At 46.0% G+C, this 25308-nt stretch overlaps 1 protein-coding gene across 6 annotated transcripts in view; it reads right to left on the bottom strand.

Moving 5' to 3' along the window:
• The window catches only part of PTPRN2 (protein tyrosine phosphatase receptor type N2), a 1070187-nt gene extending 1060505 nt beyond the window's left edge, over window positions 1-9682 (bottom strand). For 2 of the 6 annotated variants that reach the window (XM_048837615.2, XM_048837616.2), the window contains exon 1: window positions 9364-9675. In XM_048837615.2, the coding sequence (XP_048693572.1) occupies window positions 9364-9469 (106 nt within the window). In that variant the 5' untranslated portion in view covers window positions 9470-9675. Of the gene's footprint in view, window positions 1-9363 lie in introns of all 6 variants that reach the window. The other 4 variants (XM_048837617.2, XM_048837618.2, XM_048837619.2 and 1 more) reach the window with 3 other exon arrangements.
• Window positions 9683-25308: the final 15626 nt, after the last annotated feature.

Raw genomic sequence — 25308 nt, 5'->3', positions numbered from 1 at the left:
AAAGAGGATGGAGCTAGGCTGTTCTCAGTAGTGGCAGATGACAGAACAAGGAGCAATGGTCTCAAGTTGCAGTGCGGGAGGTCTAGATTGGATATTAGGAAAATCTCTTTCACTAGGAGAGTGGTGAAATACTGGAACGGGTTACCTAGGGAGGTGGTGGAATCTCCATCTTTAGAGTTTTTTAAGGTCAGGCTTGAGACCTTGACAAAGCCTGGCTGGGATGATTTAGTTGCGGTTGGTCCTGCTTTGATCAGTGGGTTGGACTAGATGACCTCCTGAGGTCTCTTCCAACCCTAATCTTCTATGATTTTGCTGCTGACCTTGACTCTCCCTAAACCTCTCTGTCAGTTCCATGGCATTTACCTATAATTTGACCCACTCTCCATTTCACACCGTTGCTCCTCTCTCCAATGATCCTGTATAGCTGTCTAATCCCCAACTCCTCTCTTCCCTTTTCCAAACATCTCTAAGTCTTCCACATTTACTTTTATGCTTCTTCTCCCTGACACCTCTCCTGAACTTGACTCCCAGCACAGAAACATGCCACTTACCCCCATTCCCCTGCCCCTGCCCAACATCTAGCTGATTTCTCATATGCAAAGTTAAGACAACCTATCAGAAACTTCTTTCCCACCACCCCTCTCCTTCCTATCTTTATCTCTAAAACAATCTCTAATCCCTTTTCTCATTTTCATCCAATCCCATAAACTACTCCTTCCTAAATCTGCCTCTAAAGCTTAATGGTGGTAACTTCAGTAATATTCAGGCAGAATAACTATCCAAATATATGGAATGTGTGACAGTCAGAGGTGCCAATCTGTTGATATAAGAACATCTGACGACATTGCTCAGGTTTTGTGCTGGAGTACAAATTTGATGAAGCTGGGATATATATTGCTTTTGGGATCTGCTGGAAATGGAAGTGGAACTCTTTTGGAGTGCTGGAGTCCATCATCAGCAGTTGCACAGGCAATGTAAAAGCATAACGGAATGCAAGAGATTTCCCCCAACTTGCTATTTCTGTAGTTTTCAGGCCTCCTGCTCAAGTTGGCTGAAATGGCCATCCACAAACCACGAGGAGGAAGCTCAATGGGGAGATGCTCTGTGACTGAGAGCTATTTCCAGTCCTCATATGATCATTCCTCCAAGCAGAATTCCTCTGGGCTGTGTCCACTGACTCCTTAGACATCTTTGAAGGAGCAGTGGACACCGTCAGGGATTCTCTGCTCAGTGTCCTCCTCTGGAGCCCAGATTTTTCAATCTGTTTTTTCATTTGTTGTCCGAATAATTCATTTGTGGCCTGGGTTCAATGGTTCCTCCCCTCAGTTGAGGCGGGGCAGATCATTTCTTTTGGGTGGCCCTAGGCCCACCCATCCCAGTATCAACAACAGGTACCTCAGGGCCTAAAGGAGGGACTAGGGAGGAAACCCACATGACAGGTAGCTGAGAGCTTTTTCTCTTGGACTGAGGGAAGCCTGGGTAGCTGAGCCCTGAGCTGGAAGCCTGACTGGAGGCAGGAATTGATCAGGTACTGCGGCCTGCCTAAAACCCTGGGTAGAGGCAGACTGTGGAGTGAAAGTTATGAATTTGCGACAGTCTGAAGCTGGAGTTAGCCTGCAAAGAAGGTTACAAGCTGAGCCCAGCTGGGTGGAAAAGTCAGTTGTTTATGCTATTTTCTGTTGGACTGCAAGTGAAAAAACTTTGAGGCCCTGGGGGAAGTGAGTGGTAGGAAATGGATCGCAGGGAAGCATGCTTGAATCATTCTGGGGTATTTGCTATTACTGCTTCTCATGGGGCCCAGGGTCAGAGTTTGCTGGAGATGGAGAGAGGGCCCTGGCTCCTCTATCAACCTCCATTTTGTGGAAAGGGCTGTGATGGAGTTTGATTCTGTGTGAAATCCAGACCAGTGAGGGGTTGTATCACCACTTGCCCTGCAACACTGGGTGCCTTACAATGCTTTGCTGCTGTAGCTCCCAGCTTGGGACACTTACAGCCAGCCTCCAGGCATGCAGGCAGAACCAGATTAACACAAAGGTTTTAGGGGCTTCAGCCCAGAGCCTCGGGCTAAGAGGAGGCCCATAGGACCGATGCGGCCTCCTGCTTCTTTTCTTCTGGCCTGCAGCAAGTCTTTGTTCCACGGGCCAGACACCGGTCCCCAAGTGTCAGCGCCCCACCCCCACGAGCACCAGCATGCCCCTGCAGCCCCTAGGCAAGAGGCATTCAGTGAATCTCTGTGCACTGCCCCCACCCCCAGTGTCGCGGCCAATGGCAGCTGCGGGGGCAGCGCCTGTGGGCATGGGCAGCGTGCATTGCACAGAGCAGCCTGGCCCCTCCGCCTAGGGGCTGGACATGCCGGCCACCTTGGGGAGCAGAGCAGAGCAGAGCCAGGATAGGCAGGGACTCTGCCTTAGCCCTGCTGCACCGCCAACTAGGAGCCAACCGAGGTAAGCGTCTCCCAGCCGGAGCCTGTACCCCGCACCCCAACCCGCTACCTCAGCCCGGAGACCCCTCCCGCATCCAAACTCCCACCCAGAGCCCACAACCCGAACCTCCTGCTGCACCCCAACCCCCTGTTCCATCCCTGGCCCCACCCCCCAGCTGGAGCGGCACCCCCTCCTACACCCCAATCCCCTGCCCCAGCCCTGAGCCCACTCCCGCACTCCAAACTGCCAGGGGCCCCACAAAATCTAATAGCCCCAGGACCCCAAGAGAGTTAATCCAGCCCTGCATGCAGGTCACATCCTGAGTGTCTGTGTGCTATGCAGCCAGCCCTGGTTTTGCAACTCTGACTCCAGCAGCCCAACCTGGCATCCACCAACCTTGATTGAGACATACTAAGGTTCATTTGTTCTTGTAAACAGACAAAAGCACATCACAACTTATTAACTTAACTGGGGTAAATACATCCCTCCATTTAAACTCAGCACTGAATTGGTTTACAGTAAACGTAAAACAAATTTATTAACAATAGGACATAAATTAAGTTATGCCAAATAAGAGGAATAATGTTAGAAAGCATTACAAGCTTATAAAAGTGAAAACACCATATCTAGAAGTCTAAAATTTAATCTAGCAAGGCATAGGCTTTCTTCGGGATGGTTTCTCAACTATATTCAGTTTCCAGAGACTTTAACCCCTTCTCCCCCTTGGTTGCATGACCTATCTTTCTCAGCTTGCAAGAGCTCTGTTCCCTTAGGTCTGTCTAGTGATGGATCCTAAAGATGGCTTTTGTTTTTGCTTATATCTTCCAGAGTTCAATTATCTCAGTTCAAGAAGCAGGATGACCATACTGTTCTTCCCTTCCTTTGGGCTTTCCATCCCCCTGTATGTAAATAGGGCTTCCATTGTCTTGATTCCACTATGCTTAATTTATATAGGAAACAGGTAAATAGCTGCCTTCTGTCTTGTCTGGGAGGGAACCGGTTTCTCCCTGTTTGGCCACAGACTTTAAAACTTAATATAATTAAGTATCCATATTTCCTCATATAGTGTTAATACATACATTTCACAGTGATATTAATCACCGGTGTGTCATTAGATTTCAGATCTATGCATTTATTCTCACTCTATGCACTTTTATAATAAAGTAATATTGTACACAATCAGTTGATTCAATTGCTTATCACTTTAGACCTCCACTCTTTAGAGACCAGTAAACCTGGGAAATTGATTTTTATGAGGGTAACCCTTCAAAGTAAAGTTTATTAAAGCTGTTAGGAAGACAACATGGAGTCTAGTGGTAAAGGAAGCTTCATGCTCTTCCTTCCCCACTTGTTAGCTTAAATGCAAATTGTTCTGTTTCCTGCCATCTCCTTTCCCTACTGTCTTGATGGTCCTACTTACGTGCAAATATGGAACTTCATTGCCTTTGCCTGAAGAACAGGCCAGTCAGAGATTCAAATTCAAATTCCTTTGTCTATGTGGGACCTGTTTACCAACTCCCCAACAGGCCTAGTTTAAGCACACTTCAGTCATATTTCTAGTATATACCCATATCTCTTAATACCCACCACATACATATATCACTCAAAAATATTTGATATTAGTTTTCAAATGCCACCCCAATGCATATTCTGTACAAAATGATTACACTAGTGTGTAGAGTGTGAATGCAGGGGTGCTCAGTGTCACTGGGGCATTAAATCCCTTTCCCCAACCCTGCCCCCCAGAGAAGAGAGAGTTACTGTAATCACTGAGTCAATGGCATGCCACCCACAGGGGCCCAGAGGTGGGCTGAAGACCCTTTCTTTTGTGGGGATGTTGGACTGTATATATTTTGTTTAACTCTGTTATCCCAGAAGAGGGTGAACCCAAATAGTAACCCAGCCGGAGGGCCACGTTGCTATCTACCAAAAGGTGGACCACCATAGCATTGGAGTGATTGCTGGTGAGGGACACTGGGAACAGGAGAGAGCTGGGATACAGTGACCTAATCACTAGAAAGCACCACTGGTAAGCCCAGTCCCCACCACAGGTGGGTTTGGTAATGTTAACACCTGTCCACTAAGTACTAAACTGAGATAAATTGATTTGCCATCCCGCAATAACTAGCCATCAGATGGCAGCAACTTTCAGCCACTACTAATCCTAGGTTGAACTCAAACCACTGACCAAAAAAACACTGTATCCTTTCTTCAGTCTTGTCAGCCATTCAGTATTCTTGAAATTTAAGAATCAACATTTGGATGTAGAACTAATTCCATATTCATACAGACCCTCCTCCTCCCTCTCACTCTCTGTTGGGGGGCAGGGGAGGAACCCAAGCCCCTGATCTGGCAGTTATTCAGCACGTGCTTAACTTTACTCATATAAGTAGTCCCGGGACTGAATCCCAAGTCAGTTTTGTTTAGCACAGCGTTCTTTGTGAAACTTATACAAATAATATGCAGCACTATCTAATAGTCCATAAGTTAATTTAAACAGTTTCTACCTACCTACCATTTTTAAAATTAACCTGCAACTGAAATGAAATGTTCATTCACTGTATGTGACAAGCATGAATGGAACCTACAGTTACTGCTTTATCAAAAAAAGGATCTTTCCTACTTCTTCTAAACTGAAATGCTGCCATATAAATTACAGTCCATTTGATCTTGGTTTACATTTACAACAAATTTTGATAAAATAATTTCCATAGCACTTTGAAGGCAACTGTTATTATAGGGCACATGGAAACAATTGTTTCCAACAATTTATTTTCCAAAACAACACTGATTTATTGCAGTCATATTAAAGAGCTAAAGATACAAAAACAGAACTCAAGTTTATAAACCACAGTAGAACTACATTGCTACATTCAAAATACATCATAAAATATTAACTTTTTTTGCACAAATAACCACATCCATTTTACTGCAGTTCATAAGCATCACCTTCTGCAATACAGAAGTATATTTTAAGTCACCATATCTAAAGTAAAATTAAACATAAAACTACAATTACTTAATACCAATATTAAGGTGACTGTACTCACCTTAAAGTACTGAACTAAGTTTAATGTTTTAGTACAAATAAATCATCTCTTCAATGTAACAGTGTAATAAACAATACTGACAATTTCTTTTGTTCCCAAGTTTCCCATAGCATCTAAGTCATCTAATATGAAAATCAGATCCAGCTGTATCTTTTTAAAAGGGACACCATCAAATTGAAACCAATAATTCTGTATGAAAATGTTGTACCTACTATAGCTATAAGCAACACCCAAGATTAAAAACTGCTTGATTTATGTATTTGAAAACATGTTGTGTACAGCCAATTTTACTGCTTCTCCTGTGCAGTTATTTAGTAAGGGAGAAACTGACTAGCCGAAAAGATCAATATTACCACCAGTAGGGGAAAAGAAAAAAATGTAAAAATTCTAACAGAATTAGGAAACAAAATAAGGATATATTGTTTGTAGGCTGCTCTGTCAGAAATGGTTATTTGTGTTCTTGTTTTTTAATATAGTTCACCACCAAAAATTCAAGTTGGCAGTGTCCTTTTAACATTATAAGGATTAATTTAGAATATTAAACTATCAGCTCTATTTTTAATCAGTCTTCTGAACACAGTATCTATACTGGATACAATGTACTCAGCTGTTTTCTTTCTCTCTGAAACTGAACACCTTGTTGGAAAAGATAAGACCATCTCTTCTTGGCTAAATCTAGTTTTTTTGCCATACATTTTCACATTTAGTTGCATGAAAAATGCTACAAGTAAAGAAGTATTTTAAATGTCAAGAAGCAGTAGCAGGCAGTATGTTCTCTTGCTGATAATGGTATCTTATAAAAACATATTCTTACAGGAACGACTTGCAATAGTATGTGCAATATGGGGGCAGAGGAAGGAAGATGTACAGATCTAATATTTTATCTTGCCTTTTAACTTGTTAATCCCCAACTTCTCGAAACAACCATGTAGGTATTTGTTATAAAATAGATAGGTGATCATTTGAAGATGATCATTTTATTGTAATTAATAACTTATACAACCATTTTGCACACAAAAATGTCCTACGAGGTTCTGCAAGGGTGTATATTTATATTTATGAGTCAGTCTATAGTGAGACTTACTGGATCACCTACTAAATACAAACTAAATATAATTTTTTCTATAGGTACATTGTTTTTAAGTGGACTCCAACATTTATTATAGTGGTTGTATAGTGTATCTGTGTATATTTGCACTACTGTGTGTTAAGAAAGTGGGACTGTGTTGAAACAGAGGAAAACAAATGTATAACCTCCACAGCAACCAAAAAACTCAGACATCTTGTACAGTGTTACATTTGTTTTTCTTGCAGTAATTGTTGCCTACAATAGTACAAACCCTCCATAAATTAGTAAAAATTAAAGTTTTGAACTCACAATTAACAAGATACTGAAATGATGTTCCAGAGAGTGATTAATAAAATTCTAAAAGGATGGGAAATTTTAAAACTGTTTCCATACCCAGCAGTGCTAGAGCCATTTATTTTCCTGGCTTTTCTGAAAGGCAATAGAGCCTTTCCTCCTTTTCAAACAGATCCATACTTTCAAACTTCTTGTGATTTCCCAAAAGATTTTAAATTTATGTTCAGGGCACCAGGAACCAGAAACTGAATTGTGTCAAGAAGCAGAATGTAAATGACTGCATTCTTAAAATAAAAGAAACCACTAAGACAATATCTGAAGATTTTGGACACAGGCATTCTTCCCATGAGGCCATGAAGAGTGGGCTCCATGACTGAAACAACTGAGGATGCTGCTACTATCTTCAGTCCAAAATCCTTCTCCCTAAAAAACGTATCTCACCAACCCCCCTCACAGCAAGCACTTAATGTTTATTCTCTCTGGCTTGAACTGAAATCATTAGCTTCATTTTTAATCCTTTTTAACAGACAATATTAGCATTAGGAAAACTGCACAGTTTGCTTTGGAGGGGTTCCTCTGTTTTTAATTTAATTGTTTTATTATAGAAAGGGGTATTTCTCAGAGGAAGCTAATTTACCTAGCATTCTGATCCCACTAACCAGTCCAGGCAGCCACTAAAATGATGCCAAATGCAAAACTCTCCAAGTCACCACCAAGTCACCACTTCTTGCAAGGTGAGTCACTGTAGGAAGCTGTAAGTCAGGGTGACTGTTTGGATAGAGATCATTGTGGGTAGCTTTGATTGGGATTTAGTTACCAGAGTTTCAGTGAAAGGAGAAGGCTTGTTGCGATGGGGTTTGGATAAGAAGATTTAGTGTTTAGCTGCAGAGCATGAGGTTAGTTGTAAGAGCATCTCTGAGTAGATTAGGGTTAGTGTTGGGGGTTTCATGATTTGGGGGAGCTGAATTTAGGGAATTCAAGTGCAAGGTTTAATGCTTGCAAGTTCTCTGTGGGAGGTTTATTTAAATGGAATCTTAACAACAGGGCTTAGTTTGAGAAGGTCTCAGCAGGATAATGCTTTTTGATGGTCTTCATGGGATATTGTTCAATAGTTTGGGGGCTCTCCATGAGTTAACATGGGGTTCAGTATTGTGTCAGTGGGTGGGTTAATTTTGGGTCTCTCAGTGGGGGGTTGTTTGGGAATTTCTTTGTATAGGGATCTCAGTATGGGTTTAAAGCATGTGAGGGGTCCAGCGCAATGAGTTTAGATTTTGGGAGAGTAAATATATGGAGACCTTGGTGCATTTAGTTTGGGGTGGGTGGCAGTGGGGGTACTTTTAATTTTGGGGGCTCAGTGATGGAAGGTTTCAGTGGAAGTTTTATGTCTGAGAGGGGGACTCAGTGAGATGAATTTAGTTGGAGAAGGCTCTGTTGGGGGGGAGGGGTGTCCCACACTAATGGTCTCAATAGGTTGAGTTTGGTAGGGGTCTCAGCAGGATGAGATTAGTTTGAGGGGGTCCCATGTAGTTGATCTCCGTGGCTGAATTTGATGAGGAGATTAGGGAACTGGTGTTGGGGATCTCTGTGGGAAGCCTCAAATGAATGGTCTCAGTGAAGCGAGTTTAACTGCAGGGGATCTCACATGAATGCTCCCAGCGACACAAGTAGGCACATTGGGAAGCTCTCACAAATACTGTTGGTGGTGTAATCTCTGTTCAGATGGATTTCACCTGAAAGCCCTCAGTGGGGAGGTTTCACACAATGGTGTTACTGGGGTGGGTTTGGCAGGAGGGTCTCTGCGGTGGAGCAGATCTCACAAAATGGACTCAGTGGGGTGGGTTTGGCAGGAGGGTCTCTGGGGATCTCACACAATGATCTCAGTGGGGTCAGTTTGGCAGGGAGATCTCACACCATGATCTCAAGGGGGTGGGTTTGGCCTGAGTCTCTGGAGACCTCACACCATGATGAGTCTGGCAGTTGGCTCTGCAGCGGGGGGGAGGGCAGGTTTCATGATACTGGCAGAGGGGTGAGTTGCGGGGGTCTTTCATCCGACTCTGAACCTGGTGTGTGGGGAGGAACTGGGGGGCTGTCACACACCAGGCTCACAGCAGCGTGGGCTGGGGGCTCTCACAGGAGGCGCTTGACGGGAGAGGGCTGGGGGCTCGTGCCGAGGGGCTGACAGGAGGCGTCCAGCGGCCGATGGGCTGAGGGCGGGCGCTCGGCGGGGCGGGCTGAGGGCGGCCGCGGCGCTGGGCGGGGCGGGCTGAGGGCGGCCGCGGGGCTAAGGGCGGGCGCTCGGCGGGGTGGGCTGAGGGCAGCCGGGGGCTGAGGGCGGGTGCTCGGCGGGGCGGGCTGAGGGCGGCCGCGGGGCTGAGGGCGGGCGCTCGGCGGGGCGGGCTGCGGGGGACTGTCTCCCGAGGCTGCCCCGTTTGCCGTCGCCGGGCAGCCCCGCTCACCTGTGAGACCCCAGCCCCCTCCCGCTCCACCTGGCCCGGCCCGGCCCCTCCTCTGCGGCCGCAGCACTCACCGAATCTGGCCGCGGCGGCGGCTCCGGCGCGCGGGAGCTGGGTGTGCGGGGCGACGGCGAAGACCAGCAGCAGCAGCGGGAGCATGGAGCCGAGCGCCCCCATCATGCCTGGCCCATCGCAGGCGGCTGCCCGGTCCGCTCCCTCCGGCGCTCAGTCCATGCTGCCTCGTCCGGGCTGGCGTCGCTTCCCGGCGGCTCCCTAGATCCGGCAGCAGCTTCAACACCCAGGACAGCTACCAGCGCCGCCCGCCCCAGCCGGCCCCTCCCCGGACTCCCTGCCAGGCAGGCAGCGGGAGGGGGAGCCAGCGCACAGGCGCCTCCTCCCTGCACATGAATGAGCTCCGCGCTGCAGCTGCTTCTCATTGAGCCCCACGGGCCAGGGCTCCCGCCCCGCCTCCACCCTGGACTAGGGTTGAGGGGGGCTCCCCCGCCCACCCCTGCTCCCCCCAGGACTGAGGGAGAGTGGGCTTCCCTAATTGCCTCTCCCCACCCAAATGCTTCTCAACCCTCTCTGCCCCCAGAGTGAGGTTCCCTATCAGCAAAAAATTGGTGCCTGCAAGGTGCAGGAAAGATCAGGTATTTAAAACAACAAAAAGGGGCCTCAGGGTGAGATGAGGCTCAAACGCCCCAAAATATCAGTTTCCCACCATTACCCACAAACACCCTTGACATTTTGATCTGCTGCCAGAAAGACATGTTTCCTTCTAGTTTCCTTTCCCCATTACTAATGATATGATTTTACAGCATCCAAACTGCTTCCCTGAATAAACTAAAGATAGTTAGGCCCCTCCTATTGGGTTCCAGGCTAAAGGACCCTTCCCCAGCCTATGGGGAGGATCCACTGGGCCCGGGGCCCAAGTAATTATGGGGAACAACAGAAAAAATAACAAGGACAGATGGTAGGGTCAAAAGTAGGGAAATAGGTCCCTGCCCCATGGGTTAGGGTCTCTCAGATGCACTTTTCCCCCTCCCGCCCCCAACAAATTTTTGCCCAGTCTCCCCTTCCTCCTGTGGGCACTGCCAATATTTTAACAACGGTTCCCACCAATATTGCCCTTTCCCCATCTCTCCCCCCCCCCCCCCCGCAAAAAGCCTATCTCAGGGCAAGCTCAGTAAAACAGGAGGGGGTGGGGAGTAAAGGACTTGAGAATCTATTCATCTGTTTTCCACATCATCATAACCCAAGGAGGGAGGAAACAACGTTATATTAAGTGCAGTTACTGGATAAGTTTACAGTAAATATATCAATACAGTAAGAACAGTTCAGCCTGCTTAATTTTAAGTGAGAGGGAAAGAGTTGTAGAGGGGTGTTAACTGTGTGTCCACCTCAAAGAGATTTTTTTCAAAATACTTGCAACTTCTCCATGAAAATGTTATTTCTCCTTCAGAAGTATTTTAAGAGCCCACGGATGAACCATATCCAGCAGGGTTGATTTAGAAGTATTTGGATAGGATGTTAATTAGAAACCTAGTTATCACCCCAACATTCCCTTTAACTGAATGGCTGGCTATTAACTAGGGGTCAGAGGGATCTCGGAAGAACCTCTGCCAGAAAAAAACACTGCTTTTATTTGCCCTCATAGGCTCTTCTCATCACCTCACCATTTTGATAGATCCTTTAGTGTGACTAATTTAAATCCCAAGAATCTTGCATTCTTTAGCTCACACAGCTGTCCTGTTATTGCTCTTGCTCAAGCAATTGCTCAAGCCCAGGGGCATGCAGGCAGCTGGACCCCAGTACCACACACTGTTAATGACTTAATTCTTATATTGTTGCTAGGCCTTTATGAAGGTTTTTCTTGCTTCAGCCTTTATGCAAACGACCTTTCATTATATTTGATGACATTTCTTCTTCCCCTTTATACTGGTCTAGAATCATTATAGCCTCTCATTCACAAACTTTATAACGTTGGAATAAAGCGTTAGCTGTCACTTATCATAGATGTGGAGCTGCAGCATACATGAAGGCAGAGCATTGCATTCTGGGACTGGTAGTCTCTCGGGGTTGCCCTTCCATATTAAAGTTACTGTAGTCTCCTCTTTGTTATACAAATTTTGTGCAGACCCCAGCATTCCTACATTTTGCCTTTATGAGCAGTTTGTGAGCCCCTCCCTTAAGAGGTAGGAGTGATAGTTGTGGACGGGTTATAGGGTTGCTTCCTTACTTAATCGTGGTGAAGAAAAGGACAATTCATGACTTCTTGGAAAAACACAAGTTTGGAAAGTAGTAGGCACACAAAAGTGAAGATTATCATGATATCTAATTTCACCAGAAATCAGGGAGTTTGGGGAGGGGAAAACCAAAAAGAAAAAATAGCAAGTTAGAGAACAGACACACAGAGATGGAAGTGCTGCAAGATAAATTAAGCTATGCTCATGGGTCATGCAAACCATTCGGCTTTAAAGCCAGCAGTAGAGGAAACAATGAAAAAGGCCATGTGAACGTACAGAAAAGTGCAAAAAATGACTGAGTTAAGAAGGGGCAAATGGCAGGCATAATGATATAACAAGTTGTTTAATATATCACAAGATAACTAACGTTAGTGCAGATTATTGTAATTCCTATTGTTTGCAGTGAGCTATCTTCATAGCAACTAAACATTTATTAATGAATACAATGTAGAGCATCATGGAAACTCAATACATTTGTATGCATAGTGTGCAGGTGACTGGAAAGATTACAACATTAATATTTAAAAATGTGAACTTGAGACATAGAAGGCAATTCATCAAAGAAAAGAAAAATAATAGGAAATCTTTTAAGTACACAAGGCCAGTGAAGTCAGGAGTAAGGCCTCAAAGAGAGGATAAACATAGTTAATTGACAAGTGAGATAGACATTCCAAAACTATTGAAAGGGCCACTGTAACAGGGTCGGCACCCACCTCTCGCGAGTGCCCCCTCTACTTGGGTGCGTCCGCGGTCTTTAAACCAGTCCCAGCCCTGCTGTTGGACTGCATCCCCAGAGCTGCTTGCTTGGAGGACCTCTCCATTGCTCCTTACCTGGGATGAGTGTGGCAGGACCCTGAGGCCTCTAGGAGGGGGCCTCTGGGCCTAGTCCACCCCATCACATTTCTCCCCTCCCCAACAGGATTGGGGTAGTAGTTCAGTAGTGAATACTCTCTCATTTTGCCCCACATTAGCAGGGTCTTTCCCCTCCCAGACTTCTCTGTTTGGAGGGCTATTAGTTATAGTCTCTCTGTGCCCTGATCATAGGCACTGACTTCCTCTGTTCCCGGGGGGTGCTTGACCCCCAGTACGCCCCAGGCCTCATCCCCACTCCATCCCTTCCACCACCCTCACCCCCGCCCCTTCCTGCCTCCTCCCACCAGCGCCTCCTGCATGCCGCTGAACAACTGATGGCGGTGGGCGGGAGGCGCTGGGGGCAAGGGGGAGGTGCGACCTGTGGGGTTACCAGTGGGTGCTGAGCACCCACTATTTTTTTTTCCGTGGGTGCTCCAGCCCCAGAGCACCCACAGAGTCAATGCCTATGGCCCCAATCTAGCAGGGTCCTTTTCTCTCTGGCCTCTTCACTTTGAGAATCTGTATTACTTCTTGCCCCTTTCAATCAGGTCTCCCTCCCCCAGACCTCACTGTCTGGTGAGCTTCTAGCCAGGCTTCACCCTGTGTCCAGAGTCGAAGCTCCCAGGTCTTTCTTACCTGGAAAGCATGTTCATGGTCCTTGACTCACTTTCGCCTCCTGGGCTTTGGGGTCTCTGTACGCCACGCCTCTAACTGTGTTTCATAATCATACACTGTGTGGAGCAAGCGCTCTTTTTCCTCCTCGGTGAACTGGAGCTCTTCCGTCACCTGCTCATTCTTGAACTTGAGATCTTCCAGTTCCTTTTCTGCTGGCTCCAATCATTTCACCATTTCATCCTCTATTAGGAGGGAGCTTATAAAGCCTGCATGCACTGTTTCCTTCCCTATCCTAGGGTCCTGTTCTTTATCCCAACCCTTCTCATTTTCCTCTGCAAGCGGGGGTGAATCTGTCTGGGCCTCTGTACTAGTTAGCACACTGGGTATTTTAGCCTGAGTTCCCACAGTGTTCTGCTTGATGCTGAACTCTGTCGAGGTCCCTGCTGTTCTCTGCTGGGCCCAGGCCTTTTTCTGGGTCTCTATTGTATCCAGTTGTGCCCACTGATCCTTCTGCCTCTGGGCCTGGGCCAATGCTGCCTGCAAAGCCTCTGCCCCTTGGCTTCCACTTGTACCCGGGCCAATTCCTGCTCTACCCGGACCAGCTGGCTAATAACTTTTTCTCTGGAGATGTTAGCCTCGTCCAACTCTTGCCGACACTTCCTCAGCGGGTTCCTCACATCTGGGGTATTCTGGTCTCGCTTCTGGACTCTTTTCTGGGGTCTCCTTACCCTACTTCTCCCACTAAGACAAGCTGGAAATCCCTTACCCAGCTCTGTGCTCCACCTAGTAGGACCTTCAGGAATTTCTCTAGGACCACCTGAGCCAGGTGCTTCTCCACCTAGCTGGTTTCGGGGCAAAGCCAGCGTATCGCCAGGTCTCGTAACTTCTGGGCCATTACCCATGGTCATGCCCCTCATGGGAACGATTCCATCTGGAACTTGTGACTGTACGCCTCTCGAGTCAGCCCTAGCTGATCCAAAATGGCTGCCTTCACCACAGGGTAAGAACTTGCCTGCTCATTGCTTACCACCCAGTAAGCCACCTGTTGCCCAAGTTGACTCTTTCCAGGCTGCTGCCTTGGCTACCCGCTCAAAGGTCCAGAGAAAGACCTCAGGGTCCTCATCTGGTCTGAGCTTCGCTAGGCCGGGAGCCAACTGACCACCAGTTCTATCACCAACTGGGTTCTGGGGTGTGGGGTGACCCAACCACCTTTGTATCCCCTCCTACTGGTTGGAGTGGATCTCCTGCCACCATTGCTGCGCTGCAAACTGGGCCTCCTGTTGCCTCTGCAGGTTCTTCATTACTTGCATCAGCAGGGCCTGGGGCCGCTGCTGCTGTTTCTGCTGCATAGCTGCCTCCTGCTGCTGCTGGCCTGCCACCAACAGACGGATCACCTTTCCCATGGTCATGCCCCTTGGTGATCAGGGTTTGGTCTGAAGAATCCTCACTTCTGGTACCAAATGTAATGGGGTTGGCACCCACTTCTTGTGAGTGCCCACTCTGGTTGGGTGTGTCCGTGTTCTTTAAACCAGACCCAGCCCTGCCTTCAGGCCATACCCCTCACCCAGGGCTGCCTACTTGGAGGACCTCTCCACTTCTCCTTACTTGGGATGAGTGTGGCAGGATCCTGAGGCCTCCAGCAGGGGGCCTCTGGACCTAGTTCACCCCACCACAGCCACTTTCAAAGTTGGTAAGCCTAAAATATTACCAAGATCCTATTTTACCTTAGGACTAGCTCTTATTTTCTAGTCCTTCTGATATTTTCCAGCAAATTCTTCGTTTTTGCAGGATTTCTTAGTCCCATGTATTTTTCATCAGTTCTGCATTGCACCTTTGTGAACATACACCCAGGCAAAAACAAAAAAAAGCAAAACCAACATATAAAAAACCTGATAAGTTGATAGGCCTAAAAGTTAACCTACATATTCTTTCCACTGAGGAATTTCTTGCTCTAAAACTGGTGATTATGAAACAGTGAGTAATTTGGTGCACATACTAGGTCTTATAAATGTCCATTTTGGAGAAAATACTGAAAACAAGTATCAAACAAAATAAAATAACTAGAACGTTAATTATGATTTGGATGTACCTGAGAAAGATTTACAGTACATCTCTGTCAATGAGGGAGGGATCATGTCTAAGAAACCTGAAGATTTTTTTATAGCAAAAAGTATTGATGGTGGAAGCATCAAATGTAATTTATCTGGACATACCAAATGTTCTATCTACAGAACATATGAAAATGTGATCTACAGGCCAGTAAGGATAATGCACAGGAGAGTATGTGCTGCCTAAAGGGATAAAAAAAATCTAGCTAAGATATTGAGCAAGGAACTTGAGTAAAGAAGTTTCAGATACTGTGAAGTGACCAAAGAACATTACAGGGATCAGCGTTAGGACTGATCTGGTTAATTTTGTACTGTTAGGTAATGAACTTGGCGCAGAGGTACAAGAAGGTGGAAAAAATTGTTGATAGAATTTGGAGGGATGCAAGAGTGGAGGGTAGTTAAGTTGATGAAAAAACAACAGAAAAGTGGTTTAGTCAAATCAAAACAGAAAATATCCAGGGATAAAAAACATGAAAAAGGAAACTATTTCAACAATCAAATAATACCAAATAGGTTTTTGGATGGAAGGGACAAACAATATGAAAGAGATCAGAATAAATATTTAAAGTTATGAGAAAGTTTGATAGCGCAAATATTCTAGAATATGTAAATAGAACTGTAAATCTTTCACTATGTATTGGACTAGTGAGGTAATATTTGAAAAACTCTCTGCAGTCTAGTTTCCTTATTACAAATGAGGGCAATCAGAATGCCAGAACTGTATATACACATACACAAGAATCATAGGGGCTGTGTTCATATGTTTGTGTAGGGTGGAGTTATGCGTTTCACGTACTTCAGTCTAATATTGGAGAACAAATCCAATTGTAGGTTAATACAGGTACAAAGTAGAGTCTGTACAAAAGGTCAGTTTCAGCTACTAAGTACAGTGGTTAACATTATAAACAAATACTCCCTTAAACAAATAGCATCAGAATTGCATTCTTCACTTTATTTGTTCCAGGTAATCAAGTCTTCTGAGCAGGTAGAGTGTAAATTATCTGTTCTGTTAATGGATCCAAAAACTACAGGGATCTACCAAATAGTTTATCTTAGATAAATTATATGCTTTAGCAACCTATATATCTTGCCACAGCTTTCAGATTTTTGTGTGAGAGAGATTTATGGTATATTCCTGTCCATTTGAGACAAAATGTAGGCCACTCATTTTGGTCCTGCTGGGATCTGCTTCTGATGAGCCAATCGTCCAGGTAAGGGTAGATGTGGATGCCTTATCTTCTCAGGTGCGCAGCTACCACAGCTAGGCATTTTACGAAGATTCTCAAGTGCTGTGGAAAGTCCAAATGGCAATACCTTGTACTGAGTGATTTGGCCCTACTGTGTATCTCAACTACTCCCTGTGGGCCAGGTGGATGACTATTTGAAAGTATGCATCCTGCAGACTAAGAGCCATGAACCAGTCTTGAGTAGCAGAGATGGAATCACGGACGCAAGAGTTACCATCATGAATCTGAGGCAGCATATGTATTTGTTCAGTCTCCTCAGATCTAGGATAGGATGAAAAAACCCTTTTTTCTTTGGAATTCAGGAGTAAAAGCCTCTTCTTTATTCCTGAGGTACCTCTTCTATGGATCATAAAAGAAGCAATAAGGCCACTTCTTTCTGTAATAGGATCTTGTGAGAAGTCCCTAAAGAGGGATTTGGAAAGGGGGAGATAGGAAGTGGACATGAATACAGTTGCCCTGGGCAATGATGTCCAACACCCATTTGTTTGATGTGACAGTGGAGCTAGTCTAGTGAAAAGGGGTAAGATGGTGCCTGAAGATGGTAGCAGACTTTAGATTGGTTACAATTTGACTCCTGACACTCCCACCAAATCTGCTGCCTCTGAGATGGTGCCAGGTGTGTGATGGAAGAGGAAGAAGAGGAGAAATGTCTCCTGGAGTATTAGGGAACTTTTACTTGCAGGTACTCTTGCCACCCAATCTGGAAAGGGGTAGTCTCCTCTGTCTTTGAGGTTGGTGTTTATATACCTTTCAGTGTATAGGTCCTTAAGGATGAGCAAATGGAGCACTTAATCTGTTCTGCTGATAAAGAGCTCCATCAAAGGGCAGGTCCTCTGTGGTGGTTTGCCCCTCCTTTGGAATGTGTGATGCCAGCAGCCATGAAGAGCTCCTCATGATAGCTCTGGTCATTGACTTGCGACCACATGTGATGCATTCATGGCCACTTGCAATGCTATTCCGGACACCATCTGGCCCTCTTTTACTGTCTCTTTCAATTCCTACCTATTCTTCTGAGGAATTTTGGACAGTAAGGGAATTACTTTTTCTCAGGTGAGGAAGCTACATTTTCTAAACAGGCCCTAGTAGTTCACAATGCTGAGGAACATACTTTCCACCCAAAGAGGTACAGGTCCCTTTTCCTTGGGGGCACTTTTTGTGGACCTGTACTTTTCTTGCACAGAGGACACCATTGGATACCCTAGACACACCTGGTATCTCTTTTCTACTCATTTAGATGTGGGAAGGCAGAGTGACTGGGGTGTGCCATAGTTCCTTGCCAGTTCATACATGCCCTCGTTGATTGGGAGGGTGATCCTGGCCAGCATTATAAAGCTCAGTATGTCAAAGACCTTGTGGAACTTTTCTCGGACTACTGTGGTTTCAGGGCCCAGTGTCTCCACACTCTGGGACAGGAGGGCCTAGAAAGCTTTGAAGTCATCAACTGCCGGTGCCAGGGCCAGTGCACTGCCTTATCTGACAACAATGATTCTTTCAGTGGAGATTGAGGTTGCTGCTGTCCCTCCATTGTTACCTGCTCCTGGAGTTTGACATCCGACTCTTGAATGAGTGGCCTGGCTAAAGATGTCATTGAGGAGCCAGTTCTTCTCTTCTTTGACATGGGGGAGGTGGGATCCGACATTATGACATACGTGATGATGGTCCCCAGTGTGACCAAGGCTGCATGTTGTAAAGGTTGAGGTTTGCTGGCCCAGTGCCACTCCCATCCTGCTTGAGGTGGGGCCTGGAATGGGCGGCCTCTGGCACCTTCCCTGGGGTCACTCTGAAAAGGTATGGGAGAGGGATCTCTACTCAACATCAGTGAAAGCAAGTAGGTTGGCAAAGGTACTGAAGCATGGGCCATAGGATGGGGCGCCTCCAGTGCTGGTAGTGGAAGTGCAGGCTGTTGCTTCAGTGTGGAGGATGTTTCAGGTTCCCCTGTCGGGGTATAACTCAGACCCTGGCTGGGCTTGGCCATCTGTGCTGGTGGCTGAGCTCCATACTAGGTTGGGAGTTTTATCTCTGGAAGAGTGGTGTTTTAGAGTCCTCTTTGTGGGATAGACCCACAAGGTGCTTGTAGCTATGTTTGTGCTGTATTTGGTTTTGCTTTGCAGTGTCACTCTTTGGTCTCGTGGATGCTGGGGTAATCTATTTTCTTCCACACAGTATGTAAAACAAATGTTTACATTAAAAGGGGCTGAAGGATTTGTTAATCTGCTGGGGCCACGGCTGATGTAGTCAGTGACGAAGGCATCGGTCTCAAGGTTGTTGGTGTTGATGTTGTTGAAGCCTTCTTTGAGATCCTGGAATATAGTGCCTGTTTGAGGGAGTACTGACAAGTGATGATTTCTTCAGTTGCAGTCTGGTTGTTAGCATTTGCTCTAGGTCAGAAGTGACCCATATAGACTGCTCTAGCAGATGTAGTTTGAGCCAAGTGACCCTGGAGTTGTGAGTCCTCAGAAAGACTCTGGCAAACAGAGCACCTGTCCAGGACATTTTTTTAATCAAGTTGTATATAATTTTTTTATATTCATGTTATTGTCAGTAGAAAATTTAAAGATTTAAGGGATTTTTAATTGAAAATGTTAATGATTGTCCTAACTTTTAGGAATTGTTGAATGTTTGTGTCTGTTCCTGGCTGTAATAGCTTTTAAAGTCAAAAAAGAGCTGCTCCTATGATAATCTGCAACTTATTTCTACATACATATATTGAAAAGGGAGAAAAAACATGTTTTTTCTGGTTACAACAATTAATATTGTTTATTTATTATACACAGATATTTTAAAAGCTAAAAATAAAATGTCAAAAAATAATTTTTAAATTTCAAAATAGTTAATAACAAAGAGCTTGATCCTGAAATGGGATTACTCACACTAGTAAGCACTCTGTGTCACAGTAAGTGTTTGCAGCATCAGGGGACTAATGGCACTTATTACAGATGAGAGGTAAAACACCGGCCTTGTTTACTGGTAGTCATTAAAAGCACGTGATGCTCTTCCCAACAGTAGGGCCTGGTATCTTTTCTTATCTAAATTCTATTGGGTAGTTGCTCTTTATTTAAAATTACTAATTTCGTTTAAATAAAGTACAGTTCACTTAATTATTGGGCCAGATCTTTTTTGTTGTAAACAGGAGTAGCTCCACTGAAATCAATGGAGTTTCACCAGTTTATACCATCAGAGGATCTGGCCCTCTCTCTTTACAGTTCTTTATTTTGTAGCGTTACTGTGTGCAGTTTAAAGGCTTTTGCCATTCACTCCAAAGGTAGCTGAATTTGGGTGACAGACTATATGATTTCTGCATGTTTGTCAACCTTGTAGAGCACTTTGAGATCTTTGGATGATGGACACTATGGTCCCAATCCTGTGAACATGTATGTGTGTGCTCGATTTTCAGCATGTGAATATTCCCATTGATTTCAATGGGTTAAAGTTGAGAATTAGCTTAAATATTTGCAGGATTAAGGCCAATAGGCTATCAGCTGTTGTCATCATGTGAGTACAAAATATACAGCAGTTTCTGTCAATGCATAATGCAGCGCATTTGACACTAGGGTATATTCATAGTGTTGTGAGAGGCTGACTAAGCCACCACTACAAATAGTCCTTGGAGGTTTGGGAATTTCTTATGAATGGGAAAACACCGGGAAAAAATAAAAGATTTACCACAGTTAATGTATCACACTATTAACAACCCTAAATGAATGCTTTCACAGCACAATGCAGTTAGAATAAGAGAATTGTGTTTACACTTCGTGGGAGAACATTTAGGATTATTCTCATGAGGCAGCAGCAATTTCATCTGGAAGATTTTATAGAAACCGTGGAAAAAATCCTGGTAGGGGTTAACTTCCTGTTTGATTTTATTGCTGTTTTTAACTAGTATAAACCAGTATAGTATTTTCTACTATACAGTTTGTAACAATGTTTGCATTACACTGTGCTAAAAGGTTTACACTAAGTACTTCCAGGAATAGAGGAGGGAACTGAAGATGGAGACACAAAAAACTCCTCCAGGACTACATGAGTGATAGGGCAATGTAAAAAAGTAGCCTGATTTTAGTGATGACTGATGGGCTGCAAGCTGCTATTTGATTCCCTATGCTGCAGCTGGATGATAATAATAATTTTGTGTTGCCAGAGCAGAGCTGTTGGAAAGGAGCTTAAAATGGAGTGGTCAGGGCCTGAGAGCTGAAATGCAGTGAGAGCTGTGAGAACAGCAATAGATGAGATTTATGTTAACTGAAAACGGCAAATGAGACTTACATTAACTGAAGACTTCAGCATCTGCTTATGTGAGTGTTTGTAAGTGATATTTTGAGCTGATTTGGAGGCGACACACATTCTCCAGGGCTTGGTACCAGACCAAGCTTTCTTAGTTTGTATGGAGGTTTGGGTTGTGTTGAAAAATTTTCATAATCCCTTATGCTAGATTAGCCATGGGCAGGGTAGTTTTTCTTAATGTAGGCTTTTGCTCACAGGTCTGGGCAGAACCCAAACCACTGTGATTTGGGGGAACTGAGGATTGTATTTGAATTATTCACATAGTCCTTGTGGAGATACTGGCACAGATTAACAAGACTATTGGAGCTGACCTTCATATAAATCTCATTGGTGAGAGGGCAAAGGTGGCATTTTTTCCTGATCCTGTGCATGGCAGACACAATCCTCTGTCCCCAGCACAAGATAGAGCAGCCTTGTCATTGCTCTATCTTACACAGGTTGCCTTTGAATGAAAGGGACTGATGTAGTAGCCAGGCATGCGGCAGACATAGAAGCTCTCCAGCCATGACCACTACAATGAGTATCTGTGGATGCTCAGAACCTCTGGAAGTCAGACCCAAGGTGTCCAGTTTGGGGCCAAACTCAGTGGCCACTTTTGAGAACTTTGGACTAAGAAGAGGTATGTAAGGCTCAGTGTGGAAGGGGATAGTTCCAATGAAAACAGGGACTAAAAGCATGTGTGTATATAATAAGATCTTCTACACTTTCCACAGTATGCATCCGATGAAGTGAGCTGTAGCTCACGAAAGCTTATGCTCAAATAAATCGGTTAGTCTCTAAGGTGCCACAAGTACTCCTTTTCTTTTTGCGAATACAGACTAAGGGTATGTCTACACTACGAAATTAGGTCGAATTTATAGAAGTCGGTTTTTTAGAAATCGGTTTTATATATTCGAGTGTGTGTGTCCCCACAGAAAATGCTCTAAGTGCATTAAGTGCATTAACTCGGCGGAGCGCTTCCACAGTACCGAGGCAAGCGTCGACTTCCGGAGCGTTGCACTGTGGGTAGCTATCCCACAGTTCCCGCAGTCTCCGCTGCCCATTGGAATTCTGGGTTGAGATCCCAATGCCTGATGGGGCTAAAACATTGTCGCGGGTGGTTCTGGGTACATATCGTCAGCCCCCCGTTCCCTCCCTCCCCCCGTGAAAGCAAGGGCAGACAATCATTTCGCGCCTTTTTTCCTGAGTTACCTGTGCAGACGCCTTACCATGGCAAGCATGGAGCCCGCTCAGGTAACCGTCACCCTATGTCTACTGGGTGCTGGCAGACGCGGTACGGCATTGCTACACAGTAGCAGCAACCCCTTGCCTTGTGGCAGCAGACGGTACAGTACGACTGGTAGCCGTCATCGTCATGTCTGAGGTGCTCCTGGTCGCCTCTGTGAGGTCGATCAGGAACGCCTGGGCAGACATGGGCACAGGGACTAAATTTGGAGTGACTTGACCAGGTCATTCTCTTTAGTCCTGCAGTCAGTCCTATTGAACCGTCTTATGGTGAGCGGGCAGGCGATACGGACTGCTAGCAGTCGTACTGTACCATCTTCTGCCGAGCAGCCATGAGATGTGGATGGCATGCAGTCCTTCTGCACCGTCTGCTGCCAGCCAAAGATGTAAAAGATAGATGGAGTGGGTCAAAACAAGCAATAGACCAGATTTGTTTTGTACTCATTTGCCTCCTCCCCTGTCTAGGGGACTCATTCCTCTAGGTCACACTGCAGTCACTCACAGAGAAGGTGCAGCGAGGTAAATCTAGCCATGTATCAATCAGAGGCCAGGCTAACCTCCTTGTTCCAATAACAATGATAACTTAGGTGCACCATTTCTTATTGGAACCCTCCGTGCAGTCCTGCCTGAAATACTCCTTGATGTACAGGCACCCCCTTTGTTGATTTTAGCTCCCTGAAGCCAACCCTGTAAGCCGTGTCGTCAGTCGCCCCTCCCTCCGTCAGAGCAACGGCAGACAATCGTTCTGCGCCTTTTTTCTGTGCGGACGCCATACCAAGGCAAGCATGGAGGCCGCTCAGCTCACTTTGGCAATTAGGAGCACATTAAACACCACACGCATTATCCAGCAGTATATGCAGCACCAGAACATGGCAACGCGATACCGGGCGAGGAGGCGACGTCAGCGCGGTCCCGTGAGTGATCAGGACATGGACACAGATTTCTCTGAAAGCATGGGCCCTGACAATGCATGCATCATGGTGCTAATGGGGCAGGTTCATGCTGTGGAACGCCGATTCTGGGCTCGGGAAACAAGCACAGACTGGTGGGACCGCATAGTGTTGCAGGTCTGGGACGATTCCCAGTGGCTACGAAACTTTCGCATGCGTAAGGGCACTTTCATGGAACTTTGTGACTTGCTTTCCCCTGCCCTGAAGCGCATGAATACCAAGATGAGAGCAGCCCTCACAGTTGAGAAGCGAGTGGCGATAGCCCTGTGGAAGCTTGCAACGCCAGACAGCTACCGGTCAGTTGGGAATCAATTTGGAGTGGGCAAATCTACTGTGGGGGCTGCTGTGATGCAAGTAGCCCACGCAATCAAAGATCTGCTGATATCAAGGGTAGTGACCCTGGGAAATGTGCAGGTCATAGTGGATGGCTTTGCTGCAATGGGATTCCCTAACTGTGGTGGGGCTATAGACGGAACCCATATCCCTATCTTGGCACCGGAGCACCAAGCCGCTGAGTACATAAACCGCAAGGGGTACTTTTTGATAGTGCTGCAAGCTCTGGTGGATCACAAGGGACGTTTCACCAACATCAACGTGGGATGGCCGGGAAAGGTGCATGATGCTCGCATCTTCAGGAACTCTGGTCTGTTTCAAAAGCTGCAGGAAGGGACTTTATTCCCAGACCAGAAAATAACTGTTGGGGATGTTGAAATGCCTATAGTTATCCTTGGGGACCCAGCCTACCCCTTAATGCCATGGCTCATGAAGCCATACACAGGCAGCCTGGACAGTGGTCAGGAGCTGTTCAACTACAGGCTGAGCAAGTGCAGAATGGTGGTAGAATGTGCATTTGGACGTTTAAAGGCGCGCTGGCGCAGTTTACTGACTCGCTTAGACCTCAGCGAAACCAATATTCCCACTGTTATTACTGCTTGCTGTGTGCTCCACAATATCTGTGAGAGTAAGGGGGAGACGTTTATGGCGGGGTGGGAGGTTGAGGCAAATCGCCTGGCTGCTGGTTACGCGCAGCCAGACACCAGGGCGGTTAGAAGAGCACAGGAGGGCGCGGTACGCATCAGAGAAGCTTTGAAAACCAGTTTCCTGACTGGCCAGGCTACGGTGTGAAAGTTCTGTTTGTTTCTCCTTGATGAACCCCCCCGCCCCTTGGTTCACTCTACTTCCCTGTAAGCTAACCACCCTCCCCTCCTCCCTTTAATCATTGCTTGCAGAGCCAATAAAGTCATTGTTGCTTCACATTCATGCATTCGTTATTCATTCATCACACAAATAGGGGGATGACTACCAAGGTATCCCAGGAGGGGTGGTGGAGGAGGGAAGGAAAATGCCACACAGCACTTTAAGCACAGCACTTTAAAAGTTTACAACTTTAAAATTTATTGAATGACAGCCTTCTTTTTTTTGGGCAATCCTCTGTGGTGGAGTGGCTGGTTGGCCGGAGGCCCCCCCACCGCGTTCTTGGGCGTCTGGGTGCGGAGGCTATGGAACTTGGGGAGGAGGGCGGTTGGTTACAGAGGGGCTGCAGTGGCAGTCTGTGCTCCAGCTGCCTTTGCTGCAGCTCAACCATACACTGGAGCATACTGGTTTGGTCCTGCAGCAGCCTCAGCATTGAATCCTGCCTCCTCTCATCACGCTGCCGCCACATTTGAGCTTCAGCCCTGTCTTCAGCCCGCCACTTACTCTCTTCAGCCCTCCACCTCTCCTCCCGGTCATTTTGTGCTTTCCTGTACTCTGACATTATTTGCCTCCACGCATTCGTCTGTGCTCTGTCAGTGTGGGAGGATAGCATGAGCTCGGAGAACATTTCATCGCGAGTGCGTTTTTCTTTCTTTCTAAGCTTCACTAGCCTCTGGGAAGGAGAAGATCCTGTGATCATTGAAACACATGCAGCTGGTGGAGAAAAAAAAAGGGACAGCGGTATTTAAAAAGACACATTTTATAAAACAGTCGCTACACTCTTTCAGGGTAAACCTTGCTGTTAACATTACATACATAGCACATGTGCTTTCGTTACAAGGTCGCATTTTGCCTCCTCCCACCGCGTGAACGGATTTTGGTTGAATGCCAGCAAACATACACTGCAATGCTTTGTTCTACAGTGATTCCCAAGTACGTGTTACTGGCCTGGAGTGGTAAAGTGTCCTACCATGAAGGACGAAATAAGGCTGCCCTCCCCAGAAACCTTTTGCAAAGGCAGAACCGCAAATGCCAGGGCAAAGTAATCCTTTCACATGCTTGCTTTTAAACCATGTATAAAATTTTAAAAGGTACACTCACCAGAGGTCCCTTCTCCGCCTGCTGAGTCCAGGAGGCAGCCTTGGGTGGGTTCGGGGGGTACTGGCTCCAGGTCTAGGGTGAGAAACAGTTCCTGGCTGTCGGGAAAACCGGTTTCTCCGCTTGCTTGCTGTGAGCTATCTACAACCTCCTCCTCATCATCATCTTCATCCCCAAAACCTACTTCCGTATTGCCTCCATCTC

This window comes from Caretta caretta, chromosome 2 (assembly GCF_965140235.1).
Source record: "Caretta caretta isolate rCarCar2 chromosome 2, rCarCar1.hap1, whole genome shotgun sequence".
Taxonomy (NCBI): domain Eukaryota; kingdom Metazoa; phylum Chordata; order Testudines; family Cheloniidae; genus Caretta; species Caretta caretta.
Note: the sequence above shows the minus strand (reverse complement) of the source record. Positions and strands in the feature narration are given on the sequence as shown.